We start from the raw sequence: 26,046 nt of genomic DNA, 5'->3' as shown, positions 1-26,046 counted from the left end.
CCATATGAACAGAACAATGTATTAAGGGGTAACGTAATGATAATGCAAATACACTCACTGAACTATAAAAGGGCATTTCCATTTTGAAGTTGAAATTACAACTCTGCTGGTTCATCGGCACCCTCATACGGCGGCATTCAAATTTTGTTTGACATCTTTAAAACCAAAACACAGAGCATAATCAGGAGAATTGTGAAGAGAAGCTCAATCTTTGTGGGATTTATGGTGGGCACATGGTAATCTTAGACTTTGGAGGACATTCCTAATCAGTTTTTAAGGGCACCGTATTTTTGTTGGGCAATAAATGTACCATTATAACTCCAATTGTTCCATATTATGTTTTGTCATGAAAGCTTGTCTACGTTGATGACAGACTTCCACTTTGAGTGTCAAATATGGCAAGATTGTTATTTACCATCACGATAATAGTAATAATTAGGGATGCACCTATACCACTTTATACCAAAATGAGTAGTGTATGAGTATTTGTATTTGAGTATTCACCGATACCGATACCGAGTACTTAGGCCAATACACACTTATATTTTTTTCCACAGATGTTATTCGAACAACATTCCTACATTGTGATGTACTGAAAATGTACTTTCAATGGAAATTCGTCAGAAACCGCAGGGTTTCCTCTACATTCATTTAGGAGTAGCGAGCCGCCCGGGGTGGGGATGCGCTCGGTGGAACAGAATTTTGAGCAAGCATTGCGCTCCTCACTGGCCGCCCTCGCTTTGCAGTGAAGTGCCGTAAACTGCGCTCTGCCGTAAAGTGATATTGGTGCCGTGGTATCGGTGGCAGTTTTATGAGTACGAGTACGAGTACTCATGCCTGGTATCGAACCCATACCCGATACTGGTATCGGTATCGATGCATCCCTAGTAATAATGCCCCAAGGCCAAAATACAGGTGAACCTTTACGCACAACATTTACACATGAAAATATTTGCACATGAGGGATACATAGGTTACACAGTGAGCATCCTTAGTATGCGCTATTTGGACATTATGTGTTTGTATGTTTTCACTGCTTTTCTTCAGAAGTAACCAAAGGTCAACTTTGAGACGCAAAGCTATTTTTCATTTTTCACAATAAAAGAAGGATAATCCTCCACACTCATATTAAGGATTAAGTTTTGTAAACTTTTGTGACATGTGTAAAGCTTGGGTAAACCCTTTCATCGCGTCAACAGCCACATCCTAGAAGAATGAGCTGTGTAATGTGGCCCTCTGTCTTCCAGTCAGGAAAGGCTTAAGAGAATGGCATAAAAAAAAAAGAAGTTGGCAAAAAATATAAAAAGCTTTTGTATTGCAGATTTGTGTAGGCCTTCTTTTTTAAATTCAAATTCATAAAAGTATGTCTCATTTGCTTTTTCTGTTGACTTGATATTTGTAAAACTTCTTCATTCTTGTAATATTATATAAGAACACATACTGTGATAGCTTGTGTTTAACTGAGATAAAAAGATGTATATGACTTGATTGTGCCTATAAGGTGAATACAAATCCAATAATAAATGGATAGATCATGCAAACAATACAAAAAGGTTTCTTTTTTTTTTTCTTTTTTTTTTAACTCACATTTGAGTGGTAGTACCCCCTGTACCCCGTTCATCTGGAATCTCTGAATCTGAATGTATTTCAATATGTTCCTTGCTGGTCAGAGAAAAAACAAGGGTATAGATTGTTGGTAGGAGTCGTATTCCTATTCATCTTTTCACCATATTTCTCTAAAAAGCACCATTTTTCTTGACAATCTCTCTTCTTATCATCTCAATTGTGGAAGTGACAAAACAGATATCTGCAAATTGAAAAGGCTATAAAGCTTTATTAAGGAAAAAGTAGCCATGGTTGCATATTAAGACGAAAAAGATGGCAAAGAGAAACAACCATAAAGAATTTACATAATGCCAAATGGAACCCTGGTGAGGTTGGAGGTCCAACTAGTAGCTAAGCAAATATTTTCCACACATTAGCTGTTTTCTTTTAACAGCATTGTTCCCATATCACACACAATCCTGTCCTTTTTCCTACCTTCTGATATACAACGAAACATAAACACGAGCAGCCGCAAAAAAATGGAGACTCTGACAAGCTGCATAACATTCCTCCATGTTTGCAAAACCTTGTCAGAATTCACAACTCTGCCAAGTGAGTGTTCGAGGGAAGGAGAGCGCCAAAGGCAGGGTGGGGGTGGGCACGAAGGGGTGGGAACCTCACACTTGAAAGAAAGGGAGCGAGAGAACGACAGGTTGATTTATTCAAAGACTGAGGAGTGGGTGAATCAAACTTTAATGGCTTTTGGGAGCGCATGCCGTTCTCTCTCCCCCCTTCAATCTTACCCCTCAGTCTTTCCTCGCGAGCTCCCACCTTATTTCCTTTACTTTCCTCTCCTCACCTTGTCTCTTTCTCTCACTTAAATGTACTTTTTAATGGTCACTCACAAACACGAGCCCTCCCTTTTTTCTGACAGACAAATGCTCGCCCATCCCAGCGTAGGACGCAAATCAAGGTGCTCTTCATGCTCAGTGGGATAAAGTAAATGACAGAAAGATAAAGAGAGGAAGAGCAGGTGATTTACCTTCACGAGTGGCAGGGTATGTGATGCCCGGGCAGTGTTTGCTGCGTTAAGCCCTGGACTGGAAAGAATGCGGGGAAAAATTGCTGTACAGGCCTGACAATCTCTTTGACATCTCACTTAAGCAGCTATTTGCCCTGGGAGGCTTGCTGAAGTCCTCAAATGAATCATCATTCATGGTAAAGAATGAATACACTTGCTTCTTTAAGAATGTGCTATCCAAATGGACTACTTCCGCATGAATAATGTGAGAAAACAGCTGGTAAAACACCCTGGGTCTGCAGCTAAATTGGCCATATGCACTGTGTTTGTGTCGCTTGAAAAATAGAAGCGTTTGATTAGTTTGTGGAGAATGATCATGTGCTATGTTCTAATCAGTACTGTCAGACATAATCATACGGCAGATGGAGAAAAATCTGAAAGAAATTACCCAAACTGTACTGAATGAAACGACCAACAGTTTATAACCGCAATACTTTATTTTCAACTGAATTCATTGGTGTGTTTTCTTTTTTTTCCCAAAGAATCTGTGCCAAAAATAATTTTTTAAGGACCAACTCCATGCAGTGGAATGTTATAAATGGTGTCTGAGGTGAGTAAAACATTGACAACTTCCCATTTAACCTTCTCACTTTATCCATTTTCCCCCTTCTCCTTCTCCCTAAATCCCTCCATCCCTCCCCATGGGGCTCAGGGTCTTAGTGTCAAGCAGAATTCTCTTTGAGGCCTGTGCCTGACAGCCAGCCACCACTCCGCTCCGTCACCACTAGATTCAATTTCATTACAGGAGAGACCAGAGGACGTGATACTGAAATAATTATGGGCTAAAGCAAACTTCTCGAGGCAGTGTGTGTTTGTGTCTATGATTAGTGTTTCATATAGAAAGTGTGCGTGAGTGTGCGTGCGTATGTATGTATGTATGTATGTATGTATGTATGTATGTATGTATGTATGTATGTATGTATGTATGTATGTATGTATGTGTGTGTGTGTGTGTGTGTGTGTGTGTGTGTGTGTGTGTGTGTGTGTGTGTGTGTGTGTGTGTGTGTGTGTGTGTGTGTGTGTGTGTGTGTGTGTCTGTGGCTTATTTGCATTGAAATTAAGGTTAAATTAAAAACTGATTGTAAGGAATGAAACAATTCCCTTGCCACATATCATGAAGTTCTCATGCCAATGCGCACGACTTGAGTGCAATCCAGACTGTGCATTTCCTTGTTGCAAAAGTACGAAGTGTCATCCAGTTGTGTGTGGAAAAGAAAAGAACAGTAATGTATGTGTGTTTGTGTGTTGCCTGATACCTTTCTATCAGTGTCAGGATCTGTTCATGGTCTGTGCAGCTTTGAAATGACACAGAAAAAGTCATAAATCAAATATATTTAAATATACATCTGTTATTAGTGGGTACAAATTGTATGTCTGTATGATTCCAATCATTCAGATGATGTTATCGATAAATTAGCAAACTTCCATATTTTGCAGATTAAAGAAGTGAACTGAGCTTTCATCTAAGTCTCCTGTCAGATTGGACAAGTCTTTCACTCGTTCACAATTAGTCATCAATTCAAATAAACACTTATTAAATGCTCCCACTTTGCCCAGAATGAAATAATGGATTTATGTATGCCAATAGCATATTTTGTGTTGCTGATTTAAGACTTTAATCAAAAAAGCAGAAATTGAGGGGCTCAGCATTGCCTCACTACAGGGGGCGTGCTGAGCACAAAGGGTTGTCTTTGTTTACAAGTAAAGGTAAAATGAAGCCTATATTGCAGATGATGCTGTCATGTCATTAAATCATTGCTTTACTTCAATGGAAATTATTGCAGCCAAAAGCTACAATGCACATCGATGTTCAATAATATTGTATAAGATTTGACATGTTTTCACATTGTGGTAATACAAACTACAGTTTTACAGCGATTTGCATGGACTTGTTGACTGTAACATCATCTACAGGGTTTGACTTTAAATGTAAAGATCTACATTACATTGTCACGCAGTTTTTAGTTTGGCGGCATTCATTTTTTCTTCGACATCTGGCTTACTTCCTCCTTCAATCCAAAGACATGCTTATTACGTTAACTAGTAGGTGAATTGAGCCTGTGTGTGTTGTTGCCTTCTGATGGACTGGTGAGACATCCCGGGTGCACCCTGCTTCTTGCCTCTTGATGGCTGGGATGTTCTCCACAGTCCTATGCTGGATGACGCAAGTATGGGGGATGAACAACTGGGTGGAGAAAACCTACCTACAGGACACATGCCAGTCTTACAGATGAGGGCTTTTTTTCAAAGTGTAGTGAGAACAATGGAGCCCCTATAGTACATTTAAGGGAATGGTGGCACATTTTAGGTTTCATGTATATATATATATATATATATATATATATATATATATATTTTCTGTTACCAGGTAAACAAATTACCTTTTGATGCTGTAACCTGCTAAGATACAGGGCAGAAGGCAATGAAACATTAGGGAATGAATTTTAGCTTTCAGGAGTGAACAAAGGCAAAGAAGAAAGGAATCTAACAGATTCATCTATGTTCTACCTGACAGCGACAGAGGGCACATCAAATAGCAGGTGCCTCTGTTTTCCTGCCAGAGCCCACATCAAGCACTAAACAGCTCATTCGCAGGCATAATAGGGGCTCTCAAACACCCTCTGCCAATATTATCTCAAATATGGGTGCATTTGTGTGAGTGTGTGTGTGTGTGTGTGTGTGTGTGTGTGTGTGTGTGTGTGTGTGTGTGTGTGTGTGTGTGTGTGTGTGTGTGTGTGTGTGTGTGTTAATACATGAAATGTTGTGATAATATTCAAGTCCAAATTGTTTGGAGGAAGTAGTAGCCAAAAGTTGGAGATTGAAACTATGTCGGAACGATTTTGTCTCTACTGGAAAATGGCTGATATCACAGAGCTTGGAGCAGCCCGCTGCTGTAAGAGACGAACCTTCCACCAACAGAATAAAGTCACAGATTAAAATAAAATGTGCGGTTAAAAGCAGTGCCAATTGCCAGCGACACCACTCTGTCAAGAAGTCATGTTCGTATAATTCTAGCAAAGAAAAATCTTTCTTTAAAACAGCCAGAGAACAGAAACTTTTTTGTAATACACAAGAATAGAGGGCTTTTCTTTCTTTAGACGTCTGACTTTCACCTAAGGGGCTTCCACCTTGGGCAGTCCTGCTCTATAACATCAGCCATAGTTCATCAGAGCTTACTGTAGGTTAGAGAGGGACATTGAGATATGGCTGATAGAAAATAGAGGCTGAGGAGGGATTTGCTCACCTGCCTGACATACCTGAGAGACAGTAAACAGATAAAGTTTGGGTATCTATCACTTGGAGGCTCTTGCCTGTCTGCCTGTTTGCCAATACATTTAATCCATCTATGTGCTGCATTACAGTGCTGCTGTGAAGCTGGCTATACAATCTTGCGTGCATCATTACTGTGTTATCGAAGGCAGGATTCCTCTGCACTGCGTATCTACTATGGGGAGAGAAGAATGAGAGTATTGGCAGGAGGATGAAAAAGAGATGGGATTTGAATTCTGCAATGCTGTGAGAGGAGAGGATCAACAAAATAACCATCGAACAACTTTTAACAAACTTGTTAAGGTCATTGGAAAGTAAATATGAATAATAAATACACTCATGTGAGGTGTCTGTCTCATCTATTTGGAACATGAAAGCAATGGAACGGAACACCATCAAGCTGAGGCTTGTAAGAATGAAAAGACTGCCGAAAAAGAGAGGCGGAAACATACAAGTGTCTAAAGGAACAGAAGAAAACTGCGCCTGCTGAAGCGAAAGTGATGGTGCACAGTGGGCATGGTTAGAGAAGTTGCTCGGGTTTGGAATTTAATGCTATCACAGAGGCACCGGCGTAGACCAGCTCCCAGTGGGGAGCGCGAGGGTCAAGTGTGAGGGGAGGGTTATTCCCTCTGCGCACTGCAGCTCCACACTTGGCAAAACATTTGGCGTTTATCAATAAAAGGCATGCTTTAGAGACAACTACCTGTCGCGTTTAGGTGAATGCGAAAAACACTTCTCAATATGGAGTAGGCTCGTTCCATCATCTCATCCAATAAAGGATTTGGGTTGTGGCCCATCTGCTGTTCTATCAAAACATTATTCCTGGTGATGGTGGCGGCTCTTTGTATCCAGGCTCTGCTGCTGGCTGCCGGAAAGTGTGGATGCTGTAAATCTGGCCAGCTCATTAGCACTGACAGAGGGAATGCTCGCCGCCCACCTGCTCCCCTTCACCCTCTTTATGGCTCTACAAATTAAAACGACATTTACACACACTCTCCCCCGCTCTCTCTACTGCACTGCTCACCTTGCCACTCACATTGCTTCATCTGTTCAGAAAGCCTCAAATTCCTGAGGTTTGATGTTCCTTGATTTTTTTCCACACAAGACACTTTGTTCGGATTCACTCTGAGTTCTATTTCATCATTTGAATCCCTTAATCACTCTGCATATGTGGCTCTTTTACTGTTGCCACCAAGTCATTCTTCATATCCAACACCTTTTCCTCATCTTTCCGTCTGTGTGTTATCTCGCGGTGCTGATGGCACTCTAACCTTCAGTTACTGTGGCATGTCCGGTGAGTGACAGCATGATGAAGTGGTGTCGCAGTGTGTTTGCTTTGCCCTCTACAGGTTAGTTAGGGTCAGAGAGGTAATGAGGCCATAAAAATGCTGGCAAAGAAAGTTGTGGGGGAATAAGATAAGACGGCAGAAGGGGCAGAGGACGAGAAAGTGGGGTACAGAGAATAAGCAACTGACTTTTGAAGCAAACACAACCATAAAGCGGCGCGGGTGGAAGGCTTCGTCTGGAGTGCTTGAAACACATACCAATGACGATATTAATGCATTTGATGTGAATTATTTGTCAGACAAGAAATACTGTCAGGCAGCCATGATTCATCTCATGTTTTCTTTATCAGGCTTTCAATTGATCCATGTCTGTGTTGCCATATTGGTCATACAATCAGGATACACCAACTCTTGTGTTTGACTTCAGTGTCAAGCATGCCAGCACATGAAATATACACCACTTGTGGTGGTCTCAGTACGGCCGCACAATCCACACGGCTTCTATACTAACACCTGCTTGTCAATGTGCAGATATTATCATAGTCTTGCTGTGATAAATTAACTGAGCTGTCTGAATTGGAGCTAAATCAGTTTTTAAGTTCAGCTGAAGTTGCACTAGTTGGTCAGGAGAGGATGCTTTATAGTATGTGTCAGGAAACATTTACGGCACAAGGACACGGTGACAAAACTGCAAACACGCACAAAGCAGCTGACATTTATTAATCTTTGTTTAGCATTTATTCTTTACCACAGTCATGGTGATGTCTATGCATATTCTCATCTGACCAGGTAGAAAGCATCTCAACGCAAATTGAGTCAGGTGACCTGGACTCGGCTTTTCTATCAGAGGATGTCTTTATCGGATCAGTGGTAACAGATTAGATTTGTTTTAATTGATGGTGATTGGAAAATTGAACCGATCAGCTCAGCCAATTATTTTTACAATAGCTGCCATAAGATGAGCAAAGTTTTGCAACATACCACCAACGGCTCTGTATCATCCTCACTGTAGGATCTGCAATACAGTGGCTAAAATGTCAGCGGTGTTCAAGTAGAAAGCCAAAATAATCCAATCCAATCCTGCGAAGGCATCCGTAGTCCGATGAGCAAACAACATAAAGACCGAAAATAGTCCAATCTGTAAGCACCTGTCCATAATGCTTTTAAAGAGTCATGATACTTTCACATCCTATTTCAGATGCTGCCCAAACAAATTCGTACAGCAGACAAAATCATTTTAAAACAGGAAGTGACGGCAGTTAGTTTTACTACAGGCATCTGTGGCTCTGTTTGTCCCTTGTCACTGCGAAGCCTCGCAGCACACTGGATTGATTCTGACACTGTTTAGTGAAATCCAGCAGTGTAGCATACTCGCTGGTTTCACAGTCTCATACAGCAGAGCATGCGAAAGAAAAGGACCATGGAGGAGATCATGAACAATTTTGGAAAATATATGTCATTTTGTATACAATACACTTTGCTTTGCAAAAAAATCTTGTCAGAAGGTGTGAGCCGGCTTCAGGATTATCAATGAGGTTTCTTCCCCAGTAAGCAGGATTTTAGTGAACCAGTAACTGAGCTGTTTCTCAGTGGGGTTTCTGCTAATGCTGACAGTGGACAGCAAATTCATCGAGAAGCAAACCCACTTCAACATTACTTTAGATATCATGAATAATACTGGCCAACAAAGTCTTTTTAATCTATTTCCACATCCCAACACACCTACTTTTTATGATAACTAGAAAGACAGAATATAGGCAGTAATTCAGGAAGCAATCCGAAAGAACCAGTAATGCGACTGAGGGTCAAAAACAGCTTTTAAAAGACTTTTTAGAGGGCTCAACTGGAGCCCATTGTTTGCTAAGCTTGGAAAGTCTGCATACGGACTCTAAGTGAGTCCCACACAACTGAGTGGTCGTTTCAGTGACCTGAGAGAATCCTCCCTGGTGGGTGATCTAAACAACCTCATCTAAACAGTCCTTATTTCTCCCATTTATTTGCCTGACTTTATGGATTGGGGAGAGAAAAAGCCAGTGGCTTTGAAGATTTGGTGAAGACTCAGAGAAAGGGTGTGTGCTCAATATAAACACAACAAGACATGTGCGCGCGCGAGTGTGTGTGTGTGTGTGTGTTTGTGTGTGTGGATTTTAGCCCCTGTTTGAAGTCCTCCACTCCACTCTGGCAATTACTTCATATCAAGGATTAGATGAGGGAGAGGGCATAGAGGAGACACAAAGATGGAAAGAAGTGGCAGCGGGGAAGAGAGGTAGCACATTCAGAGGGAGAGGACTGAGACAGCTTGAGAAACTGAGAGAATAGAGATTGGAGTCCACACAGCAGAGAGCTTTTCCCCCCCTATATTGTAGACTATGCACAATCTCTAGAAATATGTAAGACAACTCTTAAAATTGAGGAAAGATCACAGGTGCAATTTCCAGAGTGGTAGATGTCAAAATGCACCATGAATACTTGATGATCCGCACACATTGGATGTACCTAGAAACCATTCATTTACAACTGATACAGATTTTATGGTTTTCAGTTAAATTTCATACAGTGAGACAATTTGCTGCCCGCAGTAATTGGTTTGAACGATTTCCAACAGAAACAGGATTCAAATCCTTTAGTAAGCATTTACTGAAATACCACACCCCGACTGAAAAAATAGTTTAATACTTCAGCAGTAAGTGTGAAGCACCTTTATATTGCATTTACATATAGTACAATAATATATTGAAAAAGATAATACTGACAAAAATCACACAGATTTCACAATTGGTTGAGGAAACAAATGTGTAAATTGGATACATTTAACCCTGGCTTTGTTTAAATATTGACAATCTATTATGCCCACTAAAGAACACTAAATATGATTTGCTAAAAGCATCAGGCATATGCTTGAAATCTCACATTTCTTTGCTAAAGCACAAATTTCCCAGTTCATTTATGACAGTTTTATGTTAAATGGATAAATCAGGTGAACTAACTGGATGGAAAATATACTTTCTAAGATCAACGGGCAAAAAACACCAGCATCATCAGCAGCAGCAGCATGGATCTTAATTCTATAATGTATTGTGTGATTATAATAATGTTCAATTATGAGTTTGGGAAAAAATAGGAAGAGATGTGGACATAATTAAACACGGTCATTTGCCTGATAACAGTGTGAAGTTCGGATAACTTCGCTTATACAGGCACCTACATATGATATATATTCTCACTTTCTTTTCGATTTTAGGTGTCCTTCAGGAAGATATTGAGCTGGCCCTGATTTACGCTTGCCTCCCACTTCTCAGATAAGTCCTGTCATCCTTACCTCTGGTATATGAACAGTGTACGGCTGCCCATGGAAGTTTGGCGCATTGTCATTCACATCTCCAATCTGAACGTTTACTGTGTCTTTGACCACCTGAAGGGAGAAAACACCTTGGTAAAGCTGTTCCAAAACCTCCTCCACATATTTCCTGACAAAGAACTGCAGTCACTGAGTATGAGGCATACTGAGCCAAGATTGAGAGTGAAGGAAAACAGGACAAGTGTGCAATAGATTATCCGCGGGGGGAGAGTATGTTGAATGTCAGTATGTTTCAGCAACTAAATTGCGTTGAATAAGACAGGTGTCATGTGAGAGAGTAAAATAAGGGTGAGAATTAAAGTGAGAGACTTGGAAAAAGAGAGGGATTGCAAAGCCTTTATGTGACATGTGGTCAGGCTATATCCAGAATGTCAGCATGTGAAGGGCTGTGTCATAACCATAATCACAGAGCAAATCTCTCTTACCTCCTGAATGTCACTCACGTAGAATTCAACCTGCATCTCAGACTTGGCCTGATGGAAGGAGGGAGAAACGGACACACATCAACACAAACTATGTAGGACATGGAAGGAAAAAGGAGCAGTGAAAAAAAAAGACAAAAGAGTAGTTTCTGCTTCATCCCTCCTCACTTTCTGTTGCACTTTTCACAGCTTTCATCATTTGATAATCATCTCCTATTTTCAAAATTGTTTGCAATGTCTTATGTTGTATCTAGTGCATTTGTTTAAGTAATGTGTGCAGCAGTTAGTGCGGTTGTTCGGCGGCCGTACCTCGCGGTCGAGTTGCTGTCGAAGCCAAACCACACCAGTCTGTCTGTTCACGGAAAAATACCTCATGGCCTCTTCACCAGACACCCCATACAGGAGTGGTTCCCCCTCTGGATCAGTCGCCTTCAGCTGAGCCACAGAGGAACCTTAGAGCAAAAGTCAAAGGTCACATAATCAGATTTGCAATGCTTTTATTGAAGTATTCCTAATGTTATTCAATTAGCCAGAGGTGTGAATGTGAGTGTGTGTGCCTGTCTGTCTTTCCCAACACACTCCCCACTTTTCGCCAAATACAAGTTGGTGTTATCTGCAGCTGCTTTCCGACTGAAGACCCTGAGAGGCTAAAGTTTTCCTTTTTCTCTTTTCTTTAAAATGTATCAGATTACCTGAATGGCTCTAACAATGCTCATGATACACAAAACATCGTCTGAGTCACACAGTATCAATGTACTTGCTACACCCGGCTCTAATGTGATCACTTTACACTGAGAAATTTGATCAACTTCAGAAAGTTTTAATATGTACACGCGCTTTAAAATTTTAATTTACAGAATTTCCATTGAAATACGCCAATGAATAAGATAATTTAACATACAGTAAAGAACATTACTGGCTTTTTCATAGGTTTTGCTTTTTCTTTGGTGAAAGATACAAAAAAGACAATAAAATCAGAACAACACAAACAATCCATCTCACCCGTGTTAAAACTAAAGATGCCATGGACACAGTTCACAAACATGCAGGGACCTGGAAAGTGTTGTTCGCGAAAGGTTTGAATTGGAGCAGCAATGGTTTATGGGCTGCATTCATCACAGACACCAGGACTCAGACAAGCTGCCTGATCAAAGCCAGAGGTGCTGTGCCATCAGGCTGGCTAATCCACCCTGCTGGCCAGATCTATCAAAGAGTTCAAGGCTCAGGTTAAGAGGGACACTGAGGACAGCATCAAGTCCTGTGACCATTGGAGCAAGGCTCATTACAGTCCAGGCTCGGGCAGGCTGGAGCAGGGAATTAGAAATCGCATGAGCCATTGGGTGTGGAGTCATCGGGACAAAATTGACATATACAGTTATGAATACATGATACTATGGATGCTTTTACATTCATGAGAGACAAACATTCGCACAGCATAATGTTGACACAGAGTTACAGCAGCATTCGCATGTAGAATAACCTGGAGTCTGAGGCACTGGTGTAGGCTCATGTAGTGTAAAATCAGCATCTCCTTTGATTCACCTTATACTTCATGCAAAGAAAGTCAACGGACACAATAACAAGTGCACAAAATGTTAAGCTTGCATCTTCACTAGTTCCTGAGATGTGGAGGGGTTGAAAATGGCTGGAGTCCTATCATGGAAATCCTTTACTTTTGGACTTATATAATGCTTCATAACACTGTGGTCTCACACGCAGAAAGTACTGACTGCAATTGGAAGAAGACGATCTACAAGTAGCATTCATTCATCTTCATGGTTCAACTCAGCCCTGTTGTTGGTGCAGATATGAAGACAAACTACAGCTCTAATTGTTTGGCCCCTTGTGTGTATTCTTAGTGCCATGACTGCAGAATGAAGTTCAAAAACCCAGATTTAATCTAAAATAATGGAGTTTAGTTGAAGATATCATATTGATTTTTATAGCATTTCTGGCTTACTCTGTTTTTGACTGTCTCTCTGTCAACTTTCCAGAACTGTCTGATGTACCCACTTTGGTTAATAAGAAAGTACAATTAAATTATGTTATTTACCCAAATTATGAAGGACTGCTATATTTTAGTATTAGGGGAATCCAATAAATAAAATGTTGTAGTCATTAGCCATTTTCAAATTATTCTTTTAGGTAAAGACTAAAATTAATATTTGCCAAAACATTTGAGCCCCATTCTCCTGAACAGGATATAGAAGATGGATGGATGGACCCCTTGAAAAGCCTCGACAGATACACTGTAAAAGACACAGGCTTGACATTTCGGTGGAATGACATTATTTTTCAAACATGGTGAGCAGAGAAAAATGCCGCGAATGTATTGATTTGACATGGAAATAATTTGTAATGCCAGTATCTTTACAACTGACCAATTCACACTGAGACATTAAGGCAGCTGTTAAATGATACTCAGTCAATCCTCCATGGAAGAAACATGAGCCCCCAGCAGAAAGAAAGGAAGAAAGAAAGAAAGAAAGAAAGAAAGAAAGAAAGAAAGAAAGAAAGAAAGAAAGAAAGAAAGAAAGAAAGAAAGAAAGAAAGAAAGAAAGAAAGAAGGAGCTGTCCTTGGTGCTGAACTGTAGATCAGAGAACACTACTTATACTGATAAGAATGGACAGGTTAAGTAACACCAGTTGCCCTTACAACTTTTTTTATATTCTTATTTTTTCATGTTCCAAGGCTTTTCTTTATGAACCCAATTTTCAATTTTCAACTTTTGATTTTGGTATCGTCGCACTGTAGTTTCTGTGTAAACTATGTTTACTCGATAAACAAACAATGTAATGATGATGTGTACAGGGTTTTTGCACTAATTGAAGATAGGGGAAAAGAAGAATAACAAGACGGTGAGAGAAAATGTATCAGCATGCAGTGAAGGTGCGACAGACTGAGAATCAAACTATCCGACTCTGAGTATTTGTACCCTTGTGGTATCAGCTCACTGCGGTATACTTTGCATTGTGTTTCCAATGTGTCGTTGATTAGAACGCTTGAAACAAATTGATTATTAATGTCTGCATGACAAACACATGCAAAGATGTGTTCATGCAGACATTATGTAAGTTGTAATTGTGAGATCCTACGATGATGTGTATGGACACAGTACACCCACCCACCCCCACCCTTCAGCAGGTACTCGGTCAGAACAATAAGAGTGAAGGCAATCTAAATCAGGCCCGTCGCTGGTGCACAAACTGCTTAACACAACGACCAATTAGGCTTCACAATCACACACCCCTCTCGTTTTATTAATACACCCCATTTTCCCATGAAAGGGTGGCAAAAATGACTAATTAATATAACGATTTATGAACCCCTCTCATTGCAGTCTAATGAGATTTATGCAAATTCAGCTGCTTTCAATATGAGTTATAATTTGGTTGAAGACGGTGCAAATTAAGCATTTTACCTCATAGTCATCAATAACAAGTGGGGCTTTTTTCCACCTCCTTTCAGGTTTCTCAACTGTGAAGGAATTGTCTTCACCAAGTGGGTAGACATACACTTGAGTGAAGGATAACAAATGATAATTTAAGTGTCTTAGACTATGTATGAGAGCTATAGTATTGTGGAAGATTAACTCTTCTATCAACCTATGATAGGTATGCGTTGGGTTCTTAGCTCAGACTAGTAGGCAAGTATGCAATATTACACTTAAATATGTAGTTTCAAAGAGTTCCGCTTCATATTAATATACAAAGTCTTTTGTACAGTTTGGTAAAGAGCTGTAGGGATAAAATTGTTCATTCTCTCCTGACTTTTTCAATTTCCTCTGAATCATTTTTATTGGTTTTCAGATTTATCCTGGATTGTAAACATTTTATTGAATGTAAAAGGGCAGAAATGTATGAGGTATAGAAAAGATTTCACAATATTGTAGTTTTGTGGTTTGTCAATAGCAGCGTTGCCAGAAAATACATTTGAAGAGAAAAATCATTAAAGTTGTGATGATTAGATATAATAGTGAAGCTGGTTTTTGTGTTCACGACTTAATGACTGTTTACAAAATCCGTGTGTTTCTCATTTTAAAACTGGATAGAACTTTTTTTGGTTTTAACTTTTTTCACAAGTATCATGCAGCCCACATTCCATTCATTTCAAATGACGGCATTCAACAAACACCTTCATATTACAATCAGCGTTACCAGGAGAATTGCAGATAATATGTTGCTCCATTCATAGGTTTAAGGTGCACTATGAAATCCTTCAGAGTTGCGATATATACATTTTCTGGCTGAAATCAAAGTAGTTTTTTTTTTTGGTGTCTGCTTCTTCTTGACTTTGCGTGAAATACAAGGACTAAATACTGAAATGATTAATTGTGATATCTAGGAGAAAAGTAAAATTTTGTTGTTAGAGCATGCTTTATTCCTGCATGTAAAGATAGGACTGAACGTGTGTGTGCGTGTGTGTGTGTGTGTGTGTGTGTGTGTGTGTGTGTGTGTGTGTGTGTGTGTGTGTGTGTGTGTGTGTGCGCGTGTGTGTATCCTTCTCATGCTTATCTGTAACAATGTGGCACCGAGCCCTTTCCCCTGACGAATGATGCTATTTAGCAGCAAGTGATGCCAGTATTACTGTTATGAATGATACAGTGCACATTAACATTGCCCCTCCCCTTCCCCTCTCCATTCCGCAACACTGCGCTCATGACAAGAGCAATGGGCTGGAGGAGTAATCTCTCTACTTCACCTTTCTCTCTCCTATTGTCCTCTGAACCTCTTATTTTCTTTACAAATCACCACTTTTGCTTCTTTATTGAAGTGAACACCAGGACAACCACATCACAGCTACTGTAAAGTCAGGTAGGCACACAATGGAAATCTGGGACCTGAACCAAAACACTCATTTACCACTGGAAAAAAGTTTGTGTGTGTGTGTGTGTGTGTGTGTGTGTGTGTGTGTGTGTGTGTGTGTGTGTGTGTGTGTGTGTGTGTGTGTGTGTGTGTGTGTGTGTGTGTGTGTGTGTGTGTGTGTGTGTGTGTGTGTGTGTGTCCTCCTGCGGGTTTATTTAGCCTTTTCGGACCCCATCCCATTTCACATTACTCACTCAAGCTGTGCAGGTTCCAAACAACAGTGAAAGAATGTGCATGCATAAGACTGAATTTACCAGCTGATGTACTGCATCAGCTCTAATAAAGAGTTCGGGATGATGTAAACAGAGAATAAATTTATACTTTCATCAACTCTGAAGTTGCTTCAAGGAAAACTTGAAGACAAACCTGAAAGTATCAAAGGCTGAGCACAGATAACGGATGAGCCACAAGTGTGAAACATGTGCACAATAAGGAAACCGAGCAGAAGGATAGTACATTTCAAAAGCAGAGAAAGAGAAAAGTTCATAGCAGGTGATATTTGTTAATGGAAGCGAAACATACAGTCTATTACCGGAAGCACTTCCACAAAAGCAGGACCGTCTGCATCAAGACAAAGTGTTGTTGTTTCACTGTATCAGGGCAGAAAAAAAGCACATTGCCATAAAGCAGGGGAAATGAAACAGCCTGAAGAGGCAGAAGACAGAAGCAAAGAAGGAAGAGGAGAAGACTTGCTAACCTATACACAGCAACACCTGCATGTTTTACTCTGCCCAACCTTTTAGGAAAGGCGAGGAGGCCAGTGAGGGAACTAAATCAGCGGCTGGAGGCCATCAATCCCGGCTGGATCAATAGGAGCAGCGTGTGTTAGACGGGAGGACTAGAGTCGGCCGTGCCCCGGGGCCTCGGGCTTGAGAAAGAAGAGGGGATGTAGGCCAAAGCCCTGTTTATTATGTTGGTGACATCTCCAGACCTCTCGTTCATCTGAGTTCTGATTCACTGGGACAGGCACTGTCAGCGCCGCAATTTCAGGCAAGCGCTGAATTATAGCTTTGAATTTTATGGAGCACACAGGCTTAATGGGTATATGGGCAATGTTCAGCTGTCGACCACAGCAGGAGGCAAACAACAGAGAAGATGAAGCCACTTCAGAACAATGTTCTGACTGACTGTAGTGAACAGGGTGGAGTGAATCCTGATCTTTACCTGCTCCGTATAAATAGTTGATGGATCGTTTTGAGGCGGGGCGAGTGCAGCTCAGGGCTGAAGTCATGCAATGAGTAGGGTGATGAGTCAGAAGCATGCCACTCATGTTACCACACTGTCTGTCTGCTGACAAAGAGAGCCTTCAAACACATCAGCAGAGCCAAGCTGAAGCCACGCTGCCTCACATCAATCATTCAGATCAAAGCTCACATGTCGTCTTAAGATAACTGCCAGCATGTGCTCCTTTTATACGGTGTTGTTGTTTTTTTTTTTTCTTCTTTACTTTAAAGTGAAGCATTTGTCATTTTATAGATTACCACGTGAAGAAAGACTCAACATTGTACTCTGCAGAGAAGCACTAATGGAAAGACATCACATCTGTCACATAGATGAGTTGTGATTACGAGCGTGACTCTGAACTACAGTGACATGTGTGCCTTTCCAAATCAGATCCATCAGGCCTGCAAGATCAGGCGCCACATTAAAAAGCGCTCACACAAAACCAGGCTCTGCGATTCCATTCTACACTGGGTAGAAACTTTCTTTACTTTCTTGCTAAATGTGGTAAATAACCCAATACAGTAGCGGTGAAACATTTCCCGAGATGCACCAATATTAAATGAAACCTCTAATAAAGCCACGTCACAATAAATCCATCCCCTAATGAGAAGAATAAACTGAAGAATCTTTTTTTAATGCTTTTGAATAAAATATTAAGCCACGACAAAGCTGCTGAACACCAGACTGAAGAGGGCTTAAGAGAAAATGACAGAATAAATCTGGAGTCTTCATTCTAGCAACGCACTTAGGCGTCATCATTGTTGATCCAGAGGGCTTTAACTTAAAGTTGGTCTTACAAAATCCACCCCAGACAAGGGCTATTTACTGGGAATCAGCTTCTCAAGCTCATTCCCTCCTTTTTCTCCTTATGCCAATAACTGTAAAGATTCATAAACACTTTTTCTCACCAGTCGGACTGATTAAGATTAAACCTGGGATTGCGGCATTACCGCACTGTGTCCCTGTTTATCTCACTCAGGTAACTTAGGCAGACACAACATGATACTCAGTAATTGAGTAGGTGAAACATTATAAATAAACAAGTGGATTAGTTGAGGCTCTACCAAAGACACAGTAGTGATGTTCACGTGAAGCCACATGGGGTAGTGACAGCTCCTACCACCTGAAGCCACAAGTTACCTCTACAAAGTGTGGCAAGTCAATGCTGAACATTTGTCATGGCATTATTAGGACATGATAGTGACATTAATTAAAAAGAAAACAAACCACCGTCTATTTATCTAGGAGCACTTTTTATGCGTGTGACATGTAGACAAGCTTTGCTTAGATCCAGGACAGTTAGAGGAAGAAATATCCTCTCTATTATTACATGAGCGCCTAGAAAATAAAACCTACACCGGTAACGTGTTTCATGCAGACAGCCAATAAAAGAGCAATAATCACTGTGAGGTTGGGTAATATTTGTCCTCCCTCACAGTCACAGAAACAGTTTAGCGGAAGGTGGGACATATTTTATCATAAAGGATAAGATTGCTTCCCATAACTCGCCAAGACTTCCTGTGTCAAGTGTTTTGGTAGGTGTGAGGATGCCCCTCTCAGCTCTTAAACTCTCATGTTGTTCATGTTGCTCTTGTTCCATTAGATATTTTGAATTTAAAACATAAAAAGGACAAAAGAAAAAGTAAGTATTCGGATGTGAGAAAGTATGAAGCAGGGTTAAGATTTTCTGTTCCCTGCCCCCTGGTGCCCTCCAGGTGATGCCAACCCGAGACTTTAAAAAACATTGTCTTATGTAATGCGACATACAACAAAACAGTACTGTAATCACCACACTACCAAGGTAATTGAAGTGAAGCATTTCAAAAAAGTTAGGTGATAAACAATAAGGCACACAGAAATATGTGAACTTTCCATTAAAGTTTAACCAGCTAGGGCCGGTGTGAACATTAATCGCCCTCTCATGAAAAAAGAATGCAAATATATGTTGTATATTAGTACCAATCAAGTACTTCTGAGACCAAATTCACCGAAGTCCCACCAGTGCATGACCCTTACTGTTTCAGTCAATCTGGCTCCTATAAAACACTTTCGGAGTAATTTATGAGTCAGACTCCATCAGGGGATTAAAGTCATTGTTTCAGGCTCATCCTTTTAAGAGACCTCTCAGGGGCACATGCATTAACTTACACCCTCGCCTGCAGTCAAACACACAGTGAACTAATCTTCCTTCTCTTCTTTAGAAATAAGATGGAAATGAGTCGAAATCAAGTCATCGCTGCTCCCTCTGCCCACGGTGCTGTGTGCTGTGTTAATGTCTGCAGACTTAAGTTGCTTCTGGGGAAGCCAGTTGGGCGCCAAAATAAACGAAAGCGGCGCTACCTGAAATGAGAACAGTTCAGTGGCCGGAAAGTGAACGTGTGGACCCCTTGATTTCCATACAAAGAGAGGTGTATATGCTCAGGGGCCATCTTTAATGGCTCAAAAGAGGTTGCATGCAGATTAGTTATATTCCCCTGGGATGAGGACGGAAATCGAGAGAGACAGTAAAGCCATTTCCCCTGGGTGGTCAATTAGACAGCAGCCAATAAAAACATGAAGACAAAAGAAAAGGCTCACTGATCGTGCTTGCAGGCCTTCGTGTCTCAAATAAACACATGCAACCCATTTGAAAATTGACACAACTGCTGCGGATGACTGCTTTTTTTTATTCAATCCTGGGCATGTGCCACAAGGGGAGCTTTTCAAGCAGAGGTTACGTTTGTCTCTTGGAAAATATTCATCACACATAAATCCTTCCAATTCCAAGTCCTTCTGAAATAAGATATTTACCATATTCTATCTCATTTTCTGCTCATTTATTCGTTCTCAATTTTTCACCGCCATTCTATCCTTTTTTTATATGTGTATTTATCTGCATGTGTACGCGTGTGCACGTTTGTGACATCAATAACCATGATGGGGAAGAGAGCTGAAGACAAATAGTGCCCAGGGTCTGGCTTTAAGTGACTCTTGTGTTTCAACAACACACACCACAAGAGTCCTTGGGAGGCTGTGTATTAATCTAGCAGATTTATGACTAAATCTGTCACGGATGGACAGAGAACACCCTCCCCCTGTCTTTTCCTTTAGCCATTCCCGAGAGAAATACACCCCTCCAACACCAAAGACATTCACAAATGTCTGCACATTTTCAACAAACAGAAAAAAAAGGTAGCAGTTTCAATAGTATGCACAGCACTAATACTTTCAGGTGAACATCTTAAATGAATCACGCAAGCATGCAAACAAAAAGGTCTAAAGGCCATCCAGTACAGAGAACGAGTGGAACATGTCACAGACGACAAAATCCAAGTAAAAATAAGTTATTGTTACTGCTGGAGTCATGCATGTACTGCAGTTGTGTGCGGGTATCTTTAAAAAGAAGTCAGCTCTGAGGTTTAATTTCCATGATTCAACGAGCACCGCAGAGTATGTTGGGGAATGCCTTGATCTACCCTTGTCGTCATGGAAGCAGCTTTACCAATTTTGACCAAAGTTAAGTTGCAAAAATAAAAAGTGTGAACTACACTAACTTATATATGACATTTACATTTTGGTCCACAACATTAGGTGTGAAAATACCCTTCAAAAGCTCACACTAAGCAAAGGTACTGAGTTAAAAAATCACAAACATTACTGTGCTTTAACATTGTGTGGGAGAAAAGAAAAAAAAAAAGCCAAAGTGTGGGCTGCTTTTATTTTGCTACCATCAAGTGTTTCCGAGAAACTGTACGATGGTGCATGTCAAGAGAAACAACACAATCACTACCTGAAGAAAGCATTTAAAGTAAAACAATTCACACAAAGTGAGGCTATTGAGGACTTGGGTAAATGTTGTTTGAAGTTGAACTTGCTGTCCAGCTATGAGGCCTGCGTTGCGTCGCAAATGATGGCAGCACTGTCGACCAGGACGAGGCGTGCGGCCTGTGATTGGATGTCGGGCCCAGTATTGGCTTTCTAACATGGCCAAATGGTGAAATGATGAAAACACTGAGAGACAAGGCTGTGACGAACCAATCACAACGCGAAAGTCGGCGGACAGTGAAGGACATTAGTGGACAGTCATCCCACACGTTGGTGAGGAGAGGCAGAGCTGTCACTGCAAATTCACACGCAGCTCCGTTCACTATACGATCTCACAGGAAAGCTCTTTGCTCTTGCCATTTTCTTTCCCATCCCATCACATTCTCTCTGTTCCCTTACTCTCCTTCTCCCTCCCTTTCGCTTTTGTCATCCTCTCGTCACGCTTCGTCCTGCTTGCGGAGGCCAGACAGAGGGACACAGGCGGCGCTGATCGGAGTGGACAGGTGGCTGTGTGCTGCCGAGGCTTCTGGAGTGACGGCCGAGGCAGGCTGGCCTGTCGTTGTCACAAAAGCAAACGCCTGGCCCGAACGCACACACATCCACCCCAAACCGCACCACTCCTGCCCACATGCCAAAATGTCCATCAGCAGTGGCACTTTGTGACGCCTGCCCAATTCTTTCCTTTTCCGTTCGTCTTCCCGTCTTGGTCTTTTCATCCCAGCTTTGTTGCTCTCTTTAGTTTTTAATCCTATTCTTACTCCTTAGTAGTTGCCTCCCTCTCCCTTCTTCTCTCGCAGCTCTCCCTCTCTCATGATGGCCCTCTGCTGACCTCACCAGGGCCGACTATTACCTGAGAGTGAGCTAAATCATGGTCGGGTAATGGAACATGCCACCTTCATTGCGACGCCACGCACACATAAACACATTCACACTAAAACAAAAGCTTCTCCCTTTGACCTTCTCCCTTTTCTCCAGTTTACATGTTTATCATTTGGCCTCCATGTAACTGAAAAATGGGGTTGATGTTGTTTCTGTCAGCCCTGCGGATGTGGAAGGGGATGCTGGGTAAAAGCAGGAGCTGGGCTCAGGAATGAAGCTGTGGCAACTCACAGTTGAGCTATAGCTCTTGTTGTCGCTGGCATGAAGTGTCCACTATTGCCTCAAAAATGAGTATTCTATAAAAGAATATATTACAAATTGAGATAAAAAAACATTGTGGTTTTCCTATTCTTATATTGTTTGTTCATGTCTTAGACTATTTCATGCATTACTCACTGTATATCAACTTGTTTTGTTCTTGTGTAGTTTCTAACTATCTTGTAATGAGTGACATGAAAATAAATTAAAGTTTTGACAAAGCGCTTAAAGGATTTGTGCTTGGAACAGTCTTTATGGTACTTCACTTACTTTCCCTCACTTAATATTGCCAGAAAGAAAACAGAAGGTTATTAAAACTAGCGGGACATTTTATTATTTCAAAATTTCAAAACACACATCATACGATTCTAAGCAATTTTCCGTAATAAGTAACAGTGGAAGAAGGTATTTAATGTAGTTCGAAGTTTAGAATAAGTGCAATGAAGTCATTGTGTAAGTCTGCAAAAAGAGAGTACCTTGTTTTTTGCGAGGCGGCATTAAATTGAAAACATCCCACTTTTGCTTTCGAGTATTATTCATGCTCACTGCAGCCTTGTGACCGATCACACAGGATGTGTAGACAGAACAACCTACCAAACCAGGGCTGAGAGAAAATAATGACGTTAATATTTTCTCTCGGTCCTTGAGAAGAAACAAATATCTCTTCTTGTAGAGTGGAAAATGCTGTGCTTTTTAACCTATGGCAAAAAACGCTGTGGACCAAAAATATGACAGGGAAGCCAAATGCTGGAGGACACTCACAAACACACTAAATTCTAGAAAGTGTCTTGTTACTGTTTTCTTTAACAGGAAAATCTAGTTTTGACAACCTATGGCGTAATCAAAGCATCTGTGAGCCACTGCAAAGGAGCCATGGTTTAGGAACTACTGCAGTATGTAACTATATGGTGTAAATTGTGATGTTCCATAGGTTAAAAAGGACAGCTGGCTACGAGACGGCTTCTGGTACATGCACGATAAATAGCATCATAATTAACTTTTTTTTTTAGTTCCAGCTGTGTTTACCGAATATAAACTGTGATAAAGGTGAACTTATTTAACCCCACTTTCAAAGCCACATCTAAACATTTGATGAAATGATATCACATCGCAGTGTAATTTACTACAAAAAAAACTAACTAGTGAGGAGTTGTTAGGGTTAGTTCGTTTCTCTGGTGATATTGACATAAGTGCAAACAACAGGTATAAAATAAATATCTAGTTCATTCTATACACACAAGAACAGAGACACTTCTTTCTCCCAGGGTTAACAGAAAATAATGATGCAATTTGTTTTTCTTTCCTCCCAACACTTATTTGGAATTTCTGGCAGTGTCTTCCTGGATGGAGTTTCTTATCCGGCAACTTTTGTGTGGTTGATTTAAAGCAGGCGTGTTCTTGTTTTTGTTTTTTTTCCATCTCCTCGCAGGAGTTCTGCACTTGAGTTTCTTGTCTAGTATGAAACGTTCAGGTCAGAGCGAACTTTTGCCGTGTGTGCCACCTCGAGAAAACAAGCGCATTTCTCTGCTCTTGCATTGTATGTATCCAGCGTGATGAAGTGGAGCAACTTGTGGTAATAAATGCACACGCTAACAGCAAATTAGAATTCACTACATGTATAAATATATCTTAGATAAAGATCTAATTAACTTGGCCCATTACAGAGTGAGGGGCTGCATTCACTTGCTACGAACAAACAGATGTAAACAATGGCAGCAAGCCATTTCCATTTTGTCGCCCCCTTCCCTTTCATACCATATGATCTCCACTGGATCCCCATTTCCTCAGCAGCCCATATGGTTCTAAACCTGGACTCCGCTCCAGACGCCATGCTAGCATGTCTGATCTTGCTTGGGTTCAGCTCAGCTCAGTATAGCTGTCTGGCTGACCAAGCCGGGCCAAAGCCAGCTGGACTTTATCTATATGGGCAGAGATACTCATGCAACTCTATCTTTTTCAACTCTCTGCCTCTCTCTCTCTTTCTCCCTCCCTCCCTCCCTCTCTCTTTCTCCCTCTCGCGTCCATCTGCTGTAAAGCCCCTCTCGCCCGCATCTCTGCCTCAGCCTGTATCTATCCCCATTCCTCCATGTGTATCACTTCCACATCCACATTTTCTGCCAGTTCCTCATTCCTTCAGCCTGTGCCTTTCTTTCCATTCACCCGTTTCTCCCTCGTGCCTCAAAACTTCCTGTGCCATCGTCGCCCCTTGTTTTTTCTTGGCTTTCTACTCCCTTGCTTTCTCCATCTCCCCATTCTTTCAGTCATTCGCCACAGTTTAAGACATAGACATGTAACAGTAGAAAAAGAGAGCAAGGGCGGAGGGGGGGGGGGGGGTTGTAAAGCTTGGTCGCTGACTGAAAAGCTGTGCTGATAATGTGCTAAAGCTGACCAGCAGAGGACTGCAATGCAGACATGCCAGGGCTGAAAGTGTGTGTGTGGGGGGGATGAGAGAGAGAGAGAGCGAGAGAGAGAGAGAGAGAGAGAGAGAGAGAGAAAGAGAGAGAGAGAGAGAGAGTTAAAGCGTGTGTGTGTGTGTGTGTGTGTGTGTGTGTGTGTGTGTGTGTGCGTGTGTTTAAATGTATGTGTCCAGACTGTTTGCAACACTGCAACCTAAATCTGATGTCCGGCTGCTGCCATTAAGGCTTTTTTTCCCCCCCTTTCCATCCCATAACACGCCAGACTTGTTTTATGGATTATAAATGAACTCATTATCTGTAGCGCTCATTAGCTTCAGGTCTTAATTAGCCAAAATTAATATTGTTTCCTGACAAAGTCTTTGGCACTGGCAAATTGGCAATTGACCTCTTTGGTCAATCTGGAGAAAGGGACAGAGAGTGACGAGGGGAAGTGGGGAAAAAAAGAAAAGAAAAACAGGAGAATTGGGCAATGACAGCTGCTCTGGGTGACCAGTTATGGACTCGTCGCTCCCTCCCTCTGTGGTCCTCTCTTCCACACCCCTGCACAAACTCCCCTCTTACTGAAACACGTCTCTGTTAGAAGAGATGCTGCGCTCACCTCACCGCCGCCAAAGAACCACGACAGTGTTACCCAAACAATCTCTGTCCATTGAAAATGTATGTTGCAGGTGAAGTGTGTGGGTTTGTGTGAGCAGAAATGCAGAAAGACGAACAACTGAACTATCGAAATACAAAATACATCACAGCAGAGAATCTCGGGATTTGTTCGCAACTGGGACTTCTCACCGGAGACAAACTTCAGCACAGAGAGACAAATGAGAGAGAAACAGTGAGAGAAACAATGGCAAAACGTGCGCTAAAGAGAAAGGAGGGATGACAAGCTTTCCGTATCCCTTTTGAAAAAAAAGATGTGCTTCTAAGGAGGCCTGCTAAATGTCAGACACCTCCTCGTCTGAGGGAAGAGAGAGGAGCTCCATTAAGCTGTAGTCCCTCCAGCTCATGTGTGTAAACCTACACATATCAACACAGATGAATACACACACAGTGTAAACGCACTCTGGTGTGTTCTTTGCCTATCTCTGACACTTAAGTATAAAACCCCCCAAAAAAACTAGTGTCACATATTGACAATGCATGATTGTGAAGAGGCTCCAGTTACATCACCTTGCAAGATAATAAGAGCAAAAAACCAACAACCACGCAGACCCCAGGAAACAAAAGCCTGCAGATTTGAACCACAGACTGGTCTGTGTGGGGGACAGGGTGTCGGCACCCCACTTGTCAATTAATCCTTTCTGGCACTGGCACACTGGCCTTTATGAAAACAAATGTCAGCTTTCAAGACAAGGACGAGATAACCTTTCTTCATAGAACGTGCACGAGCCCCTGACAGCGAGCGCTGATATTACGCTGGATATTAGCTGATCCAGCACGTCATCCCAAACAATAATTCAAAAGCAAAATGTGCTGTTCTGGCACTGATCACAATTCGCTGGTCACTAAAGTGTAACCAAATCTAAACACACTGTTACAGCCACAAGTTGCAGCTGAGCGCTTCTTGTGAGGAGAGTCGAGCTGCTGATCTTAATACAGATCAAAAAATGAGTTGCGAGTGAAGAGCGATAACTCAGCGACA

At 41.4% G+C, this 26,046-nt stretch overlaps 1 protein-coding gene across 1 annotated transcript in view; it reads right to left on the bottom strand.

Annotated features, from left to right (window-relative positions):
* cdh23 (cadherin-related 23) overlaps positions 1-26,046 on the bottom strand; it is a gene marked incomplete at its 5' end in the record, with an annotated part of 174,404 nt that overhangs the window by 131,989 nt on the left and 16,369 nt on the right. The window contains 3 exons of the mRNA XM_080482426.1: positions 10,502-10,594; positions 10,966-11,013; positions 11,272-11,414. Coding sequence (XP_080338552.1) covers positions 10,502-10,594; positions 10,966-11,013; positions 11,272-11,414 — 284 coding nt within the window. The remainder of the gene's footprint in view (positions 1-10,501; positions 10,595-10,965; positions 11,014-11,271; positions 11,415-26,046) is intronic.

The sequence above is a fragment of the Lipophrys pholis genome, assembly GCF_963383615.2.
Source record: "Lipophrys pholis genome assembly, chromosome: 15".
Lineage (NCBI taxonomy): Eukaryota > Metazoa > Chordata > Actinopteri > Blenniiformes > Blenniidae > Lipophrys > Lipophrys pholis.
Note: the sequence above shows the minus strand (reverse complement) of the source record. Positions and strands in the feature narration are given on the sequence as shown.